The sequence below is a fragment of the Apium graveolens genome, chromosome 2 (genome assembly GCF_009905375.1).
Source record: "Apium graveolens cultivar Ventura chromosome 2, ASM990537v1, whole genome shotgun sequence".
NCBI lineage: Eukaryota > Viridiplantae > Streptophyta > Magnoliopsida > Apiales > Apiaceae > Apium > Apium graveolens.
Genome location: NC_133648.1, coordinates 317,396,285 through 317,405,903, shown reverse-complemented (window position 1 = coordinate 317,405,903; position 9,619 = coordinate 317,396,285). Strand labels below are relative to the sequence as shown.

The window sequence follows — 9,619 nt, the reverse complement described above, 5'->3', positions numbered from 1 at the left end:
ACAACCCTAATGGTCTGTTATCTTCTAATTATAGAAAAATGATGCCATTAAAAAAGCTGCAGAACAGGGGACGGTGCCTAACATTGGTAAGACTACTTGTGTGTGCAAAATATGCAACCAGCCAGGGCATAATTCAAGGACCTGTGCACAGAAGGTAAGACTTACTTAAAATCAACTTTAATACATTAGGTTTAAACATAGACCTACTTATAATACATTTTACTATGTAGAAACAACAACAACATCAAAATACCATCCCCGAGATGATGCATCAGCATGAGAATGATAGACAAGCTGGTGACACTCAAGCAAGTTCAACATCTGCCTTTGCTCAACAGGCCAAGAAGCAAACTCCAAAGAGAAAGAGATGAATTAATGGGAGACGTGATCTTTGTTATGTGTTTTTTTTTAGGCCTTGACAAGAAACTTTATTTTTAGATCTAATATTGGTGACTATATTTATGGCACTTGATCTTTTTTGTTGGGGATATAGGTGTGCAGTTTTAAGACACTATTTTTGCAAGTCATATGGTTGTTGGCGTATGTAATAGCTAGAATTAATGGCTCCAAGCCTTACAAACTTGTCACTAAATGCTACTATATAATATTTTGTACTATGACCGAAATTGTAAATGATGCTAATGGAATGATATCAATCAAGCCTTTTCTGTGTTCATAAAAAGTGTGTATGTTTATCTTTTAGTGCACATAACTACAAGTTAACAATTGCAAGTATTCACATCTGCAATAACATTAATCAAACATCTGGTTTTACATCTTCAACATGAGGAATATTACAAACTAACATAAAGCATAATAACAAGAATAAAAACAGAAATCTAATCTTCCATCTTCTAGCCTCCAGTTTCACCCTCTCCACTTCCATAACCAGATTCCTACACCTTACGCACCCATCCACCCACCTGAAAAAACCACAGCCACGACTGCCTAGACCACACCCAGCAAACTTACGACCTGCATTTGCATCTGTGCGAGCAATCCTTTCCACGACCCAATTTCCACAATAACACTTATATGCCATGATTTTATGCTGAAAGCTAGTAATTTGTAAGAGTTTGAGTATTTTTTATCTTCTTCAAGTTTAGAAATTCAATGTATGTGTAATATATAGACACAGGTCCATAGTGCAGAAAGTAGCCGTTGCAATATTTTAATCCTGTTATACCCCTGCCGAGTTAACGTCTGTTTATGAATTCTGACGGAAAGCAATCGGTTATTAAAAATATTAAAGTTTGGTCATGCGAGCGCTTAACTTTATATTTTAGCCATTTTTGTGCTAAAAAATTATAACTCAGGCCATCAGAGTGCAATTAAGTCCTTACTTATATCATGAAAATCTTTTTTCATTGGATTAGTTAAGTGTTTCTCATTTGACCAATATGTCGTTAAAGTCTTAATCGAATCGATCAAGATGAAAACATGGCTCGCTTTTTTTTGTGTGAATTCATGAGGTGGATATGAAAAGTAACGAGACATGATTATTATAAAAGTAATAATCAATCAATCAATTAAATGATTTAATCAATGATGCATATTTAAATAATTTGATATGTAGAGTAGTTTAGATATCAAATGTTTATTTATAATATACTGTTGACGGGATACGAAATTTAAAACTTAAACTTTTAAAAATATTTTAGATATCGAAATAAAATAAAAAACTCTTTTCTTTTAAAGGTTCTATTTTTTTTAGTTTTAACATATAATTTAGTAGATCAAAGCAATTTTGGTGACCAAATGTTCGTTTTCATTAATTAGACGCTTTATAATTATAATTAAGTATTTGTTCCAACAAATTGAAATCCGACCATAAATTTAGGGATAAGCGAGAACTTGTGACGACGAGAGATACGTCGCGGTCCGGTGACCAAATGTTTAGAACAGAAAACAATATATAAAAAAGTGCAACTAAGATCACTGAAATCATCCCCATGCATCAAGAATTTAAGCTCCTGGTGGTGGCTTAAGCCACTATGACTCAAACATATCTGATTTCATACAAAGGAAAAGACTAACATAATGTTCCACTCTCAACAACTTGGTCTGGAAAAACCTATTGAACCAAGTTTCAGATGCAGTAAAAAAGGTTACAGAAACGCAAATGTCCCGTTCCTGTGGCAACTGAACTTGCCATATCCAATGATCCATCGACATTTTAAGCCATGGCCATCGAGCCAATCATCGTACTAAGACTCATTATCATCACCAATCACACAACTCCTCTCACCCTAAAAAGTATAAACAATGCAGACTGAAGCTATGAAATTTACTAGTATATATATGTCGCGTTCCAATAGTACCAGGCCACTGGTGAGATTTATGATAAACAACTGCAACAGCCTTACTACTGGCATTGTTAAGATGAGGGAAAAATGTCTAAAAAGAGAGAACTTTCTGATCACAGCCAGTAAATAAAGATTGGTAATAATTGCAGGTTTAACTGGTATCTGAGTAAACGCTGCAGCCATGGGAATTTTGCACCACAGACATCTATCGCCTAATAAACTACAACCACCCCGGGGTTTGAGGCTTGATACTGCACATGATTTGTTTGTCAAAAACCTAATTATCTAAAGAAAAAGTCATGGTTCATGGACATATAGAAACACGCGTGCCAATAAAGAGGTGATCATGGGTGTGAGGTCTAGAAGTCGAGACAGACAGTGCATTTAGACAAGAAACTGGAGCATGAAACATCAAGACAAGATAAAGAGAAGGTTTGTGCAATTTAAACAAACTATTTGCTTTACTTAGTCAATATCTTCGATAAAACAAATGGTTTGTAAGCAATAGCTTGTATACCCAAACCAACATCTTGGTCCGATAGCCTATATTTGGTTCATACATTTCTGCGAGGGGAAACTAAAATATGATTTGCCAGAACATTCAAAGAAGACTACAGATAAAAGAGCAAATTATACCCAATTTTCTTGCGAGCTAATCAGCACTTTCCTTACATTATACCAAAGGTACATAGATGAACCATCTAGCGTTGCAAGCACTCTGGAGGAATGAGACCTTCAGGCCAGTCAGCATAAATTGTAGTAATCTTTTTGTTTACTTTCCACTTTGAAAAGATCTCACTGTTTACCCTCCTCTCTTGTGTGGCGTCTGCTTTAGCAGGCAGTGCTTCAGTTACAAGTGGTGGGAGAGACTTTGCTGGGAAAGAGTGGGCATTTGTCATGATCTCAGCATCGACTTGAGCACCAGACGCCTGCAGCTCTGATAACAGAAAATAGTTGTCAGGAAATCGTGCTGTTTGTAACAGAAATGGAGGGGATTAAGACAATGCATAAAACACACACAGTTACATGTTTGTGATACAGTTAGGAGGTTTGGTTAACTAGATGCACTGAAAAAACAAAAACATATATCAAGAAACCAATTGCATTGCTGCAATGGATTACTTGTAGTCGTAGCAAACAAAAATTAGTCGTTTATAACAACAAAAGTGCATAGGTAAACATCACATCTAGTTAGCAGCAACCAAAGTCAGGGATAAACACACGCATAGTGACCATAGGCGGCCATGGTCAAGGGAGGAGGAATGAAGATCTCTGGGCACCTTGAGATCTCCCGTCACTACAGTTATGTGTATTATTTACTGTGATAATTAACAAAACAAATCTGCTTAAATCCCTCCTCTTTATTTTTCAGACACAAATTTTGTTATTGTTCTATCTGAACCACCCAAATGGTGAAATCAAAAAGATACATGGTTTAACGATATAGCATTGCACAGATAAATGATTCAACACTTTAGCATCGCAAAGCACAACACTGAAGCAAGGATGGAGAAACCAAAGAAACTGATGACCTGATGTAGCAGTTCTTTTTCTTAATCGAATCACGTAGACATATTCAAGCAATAAAAAGAGTACACTTGCATCACAAAAAATTTAAATTGACCTACATGTTCACTAACCTATAAGAAGTGTGACACATTCAAGACAAAGCAAGTAATTTTATCAACCTATAGCATCAGAAGCATACCAGAATAGCCATGAGCAAAGTGACATCTCTCTCCAAAGGGACATTGGCCGGTGCTCTCCCACTTGCTGCACATCCTTGTCTTCCATGGCCTCACATTAACTTGGACAGCATCTGTAGCAGCATCAAAATGTTTATGAAGTACAGCTTGACCAGTGTTACTTCTTGGCTCCATCACTGCTCCCACTTTTCCAATGCTTATTGCAGTGCTTTCCCTCGGAGGGGCCCTTGCAATGTCAGGCTTAAATCTTGAAGGACTTTCATGTAGGAAACTGCAACTACTCCCATAAGGACATTCTTCTCCATTATAAAACTTCCTGCAAATTTTCTCTCTTTGAATTATTCTCTGATCATCATTCCAGTTTCCTGATTCTTTATCCTTCTCGCGAATAATATCCTTCCAATTAGCCGGGGGTTCACGCAAATCTTCAGCTCCATGAGCAAATGTACAAGTCTCCCCATTCGGACAAGTACCAGCCAAGAACCTTGCACACATCCGCGTCTTAAAAAATATATTACCCATTCCTCTACTCCCCATAGAATTTGGTTGGCCAGTTCTCGGATTCATGGCTTGAAAAGGCACAGAATTAGCTGCATTGTTATCATAATGATTTGTTCCATTGTTATCATAATTCCTCGGCCTCTTAAAAGGAGGAGGACCATGTTCAAACCGAGTTTGCGAATCCACCACTTTGTTTTCCATGTGCCTTGGAGGCCAGAAACCTCCATGATTCTGAGATTGGTAAGGTGCAGGAGGCATGCAGGGAACTGGCCTTGATTGGTTATGATCATTATAGCTCATTCTGTTTATCACAATGCATAAAAACAAAAATCAAAATTACACCTTCTGCAAGAATTATTCTAAACACGAATATTTATACATAAACACACAGATAAATCAAGATTCAAGAACATAAACACAGAGGTAATCAAAATTCAAGAACATAAAATCAAACCAAACATACTCAGTATATCCCGCTTATCGTTTTCAAGTTTCATGCTAAACAGATCAAAACATACAAGAAGCATAAATAAAACAAGAAATCAACAAACCTGTTTATAATGGTGATCAAGATTTTATTATATCAAAAACAAAAGCACACACGAATTTTATTAGGCCAAATAAAATCACAGAAGAGTAAACTTTATTACAACTCTTGAACACTGAAAACAAGTACAGAGACAATGCTAAGAGTGTCTACATACGTGTTTATATGCAAGTAAAACACGGACCCTTGTCATGCCTGGCCCTAAATTCTTGAAACGGCTGATTTTTTTTTTTTTTTGAAAAGAATTAAAATTTTGGAAAATTATAATGATGGGATTTGTACTGGTGTAATTATGGAATCTTTTGTTTTGTAATCTTTTATTCCCTTAATCAAATATTGTAATTTTTATCTTTCCTTGATCAAATTCTCTTGTATTTTTTACGGGAAAAAGAAAAAGAAAGAAAAAAATAGCGATATCTTCCTTACCGGACGGTCAGAGTTCGAATTTTATGGACGACACGGACAGAATGTCGTGTGTGTGTTTAACTAGAGAAAGGAAAAAGAAAAAAAAATAGCGATATCTATCTTATGAGAGTTAGAATTTTATGGACGATATAGAAAGGATATCACGTGAATTTAACTAGAAAAACGAGAATTTCACATTAAAAAAGACTAGAAAAACGAGAAAAGATTAGCAAGCAGAAAATTAAGGATTTTAGATGAATGTACCTGGCTGATTGATTGTGTCTGATTTTGCAATTTTCGAAAGAGAATGCTGAGTAGGAGTAGTCCAAAGTAGTTTATAAGCGTAATGTCGTTCTTGCATAAGTTTGCCTTTTGACCTCTGTCCCTATTTATTATATGGTTAACTAATTCCTACACAGATTTGAATTTTGATTCTAAACGATTTGAATTTTTATAGATATAGTTTTATGACCACTGTCCCTATTTATTATATGGTTAACTAATTCCTACACAGATTTGAATTTTGATTCTAAACGATTTGGATTTGTATAGATATAGTTTTACAACTCGTGTGATTTTTATTAATATTTTTATATTATTTAATATTATAATAAATTTTATTTTGGATCATTACTTTATTATTATATTTATAAATAATAATATAATTAACATGTATGAGCAAAGTTCCATATGTTTCGGTAATTGGATCTATAATGTATGCGACGATATGTACTCGTCCTGATGTTTCGTATGACTTGAGCATGACGAGCAGATACCAGTCTAATCCAGTTGAGAGTCACTAGACAGCTGTCAATAATATTTTTAAATACTTGAAGAGGACTAAAGATTCATTCTTGGTGTATGGAGGAGATGAGAAGCTGGTTGTAAAGGGTTACACTGACGCCAGCTTCCAGACAGACAGAGACGATTCAGTAACTCAGTCAGGTTTTGTGTATTGCCTTAATGAAGGTGCTGTAAGCTGGAAGAGTTCAAAGCAATAGACAATAGCTGATTCTAAAATGGAAGCCGAGTATATTGCTGCCAGTGAAGCAGCCAAGGAAGCTGTTTGGATACGGAAATTCATAACGGGACTTGGTGTGGTTCCATCGATCACAGATCCAGTTGATCTTTATTGTGATAATAATGGAGCTATCGCGCAGGCTAAAGAACCAAGGTCCCATTCCCGGGCAAAGCATATACTTAGGAGATATCATCTTCTTGGAGAGATTAATGAAAGAGGGGATATATATATATATATATATGTAAAGTGCATACTGATGATAATGTTGCAGACCCACTGACTAAGAATTTGTCGCAACAAAAGCACGAAGGTCATACTAGTTCCATGGGTATTAGATACATGGGTGATTGACTCTAGTGTAAGTGGGAGATTGTTAGTGTTTGTGCCCTAGAGACAACACTATTATGTTTATATTATGAAACATCTGGATTATTAATTATGATTCTATGGATTATTCTTTAGTAATTTATTATATCTTTATTTTCTGCGATAAAATGTTAGATTAATAAAGGCTTAATGACCTTTTAGCCCTTCAAGTATAAACCAGTGTACTCATAGACCCTTAAACTTTAAAAGCGTTCTTTTTCGCCACTCGGGTATGAAAAACATACCTATTAACCCTTTTCCCTATTTTTTATTTCATTAATACCCTTACAAAATATATATACCTCTTAGCCCTTAAAGTATTAATGTACTCATAAACCCTTAATTGTATTTTCATTTTACGACTGTGTCTTATTACACTATAAGGTTTTGTGTATTTATTCTTGATCCTTTATTTTCGACGTATTTTTAATCTATTAATCTATATAGGATGCTGGTGAAGCGTGCACGCTCTGATAATTGCTTCACTTTCATGGAAGTGTCCATAGAGTCTGGGATTAAATCTTTGAAACATCTAGACTCGAAGAAACTTAAAATTCAGATCAAGAAATGGGCTAAAGCTGTTGTAACTTATGCTAGACAAGTCAGTGATCATGTTGGTAGCTCACGCTACTGATTCATGTTCAAGAAACTCGAAAAAATAGTGATCATTTTGGCAGCTCTCGCTTATCTTCTTTTTAGAAATGTTGTACTATATATTACATTCCTCATACCCCTAAAGTCGGATTAGTTAACTTTGGTTTATCATCATAATTGATGTTTTTCTCAAGTATTCAAGACTTAAAGTTGTACATATGTACTGTTAAGATTCATTTCAGTTCATGTTTGTGTACTAGTGCACGTAAAGGATTCTGGAAGATGATAGAACTGTAAGATTTTGATGGATTAACAACAACATCTAATTCCAATGCAACATCGATCACCAAACTTATACCGTATTTTTCTGCTTTGTTCTGCAGTTAATCAGTTGTGTATGTGACAATTACAAAGCCTCGTCTGCGTTGCTGATTGATCTAATAACAGAGTAGGTCTAACGTCTCAATCAGACAAGATAATTTGATAAGTTTTTAACAGTTGATACCACTAACAAGCCTGATGACTGTCTGAGCCGACTAGTTCTCTACAAGTTTTCGGAAAGCTAGTAAACAAGCTTTTTAAGAGTCTGCTAAACCCTGTAATAGAGGCCTGATGGTCATTTAGCAGGAGACATATACAATCCTATTTCATCTAAAAACTAGCCACTCCTTCCTTGAAACCAACAATTTTTTCTCCATCTGATGAGAATGAAAACGGAGTCCCTGATTCAACTCCGTATGGTCCAAATGTTCGCTTGTTGCTCCTAAATGTGATGCTGCAAATCACCGGAGTTCCACTGTTGATCACTAGAATGTAGTGTCCACTCATTCCCACTAAGTACTGATCAGGAAGTTGCAGCTTAATCTACATTAGAACATTGATAACGATACAATTGAATGAAATGAAATTCAAGTTTAGTCAAACGTGTCTTAAATCGTTAAGCATTGAAATATTAAGTGAAACTGAAAACTTAGAAGCAAAACCTCAGCCATCTTATTGCCTCCAACTCCTCCATGTTTGTTCTATGGCAACAAGCTTGCCATGTTTGTTATAAATCACATGAATAGAATCTATGGAATTATCGTATACGAGTATGATTTCTCTGACTCCGCTATGAACTCCATCATCCCAACTTGCACCACCACTCCCCAGGGTCCAGCTACAAATCTTATCTTCTTTCTACTATTACTCTGATCATTCCCACCAGCATCCTATATATATTAATAGATTAAAAATACGTCGAAAATAAAGGATCAAGAACAAATACACAAAACCTTATAGTGTAATAAGACTCGGTGTTCATAAAATGAAAATATAATTAAGGGTCTATGAGTACACTAATACTTTAAGGGTTAAGAGGTATATATATCTTGTAAGGGTATTAATGGAATAAAAAATAGGAAAAAGGGTTAATAAGTATGTTTTTCATACCCGAGTGGCGAAAAAGAACGCTTTTAAAGTTTAAGGGTCTATGAGTACACTGGTTTATACTTGAAGGGTTAAAAGGCCATTAAGCCATTAGTAAATGTCCTTGGAATATGATATATAAATCTATATCTCTAAGTACGTGACTTAGAAATGAGATTATGAGAATAGTATTGATATTCCTAAAGGTCCCTAGTCAAGTATTATTGTTAAGGGACGATAATAAATATATTGAGACTAGTGTGTTTGTTGACTGATGATCACATCTCATTGACCATAAGTATGGTGATACTAAAGTTAAAACACAAGAACATGTATTAAATACATGGTGCTGGATTGACCCGTTGTGAGATACTACATGTTTAAAGTGTCATAAGTTAATCTCATAGTGATAATGATGTATTGGTCCTTTGACCTGAAATCATTATATTTCTATACGAGAATTAATATACTTTGATACTATTGAAAGCTATCCTTGACCGGGTAATAATAAAAGTAGATATTGGGTAAATTATGAATCATATGAGAAATATGAATGATCTAGATGAGATTTAGCCCTCCTTTATTAAAGGAGTGATATTATTGGTCTCTTGGTTGAGTAAGACTATAAAATGCATGGACGTACTCAAATACTGATTTTTTTAATAGTTTACTCATTGATCAAGGAAAGAAGGATTTAACGTTAATAGAGGATGACACAATGCATGCCTCGAGTTTAATCTATAATATAAAGTTAAAGGGATTATAT

General features: G+C 35.0%; 1 protein-coding gene across 1 annotated transcript; it reads right to left on the bottom strand.

The window, feature by feature from the left end:
- Positions 1-2,818: 2,818 nt before the first annotated feature.
- LOC141708888 (zinc finger CCCH domain-containing protein 39-like) lies at positions 2,819-5,857 on the bottom strand. Its single transcript, XM_074512715.1, has 3 exons — positions 5,730-5,857; positions 4,015-4,814; positions 2,819-3,243 (listed from the first exon to the last, which is right to left on the bottom strand). The coding sequence occupies exons 2-3, from the start codon at positions 4,811-4,813 to the stop codon at positions 3,008-3,010; spliced, it is 1,035 nt and encodes a 344-aa protein (XP_074368816.1). The 5' UTR covers position 4,814; positions 5,730-5,857; the 3' UTR covers positions 2,819-3,007.
- Positions 5,858-9,619: the final 3,762 nt, after the last annotated feature.

What these genes read in the sequence shown, in the direction of transcription:
- LOC141708888 (XM_074512715.1), bottom strand. Translation starts at nt 4,813, where the DNA reads ATGAGCTATAATGATCATAACCAATCAAGGCCAGTTCCCTGCATGCCT. An exon ending in CTTTGCTCATGGCTATTCTG is followed by an intron (nt 3,244 to 4,014) that starts GTATGCTTCTGA and finishes TTCTGTTATCAG; the next exon opens with AGCTGCAGGCGTCTGGTGCT.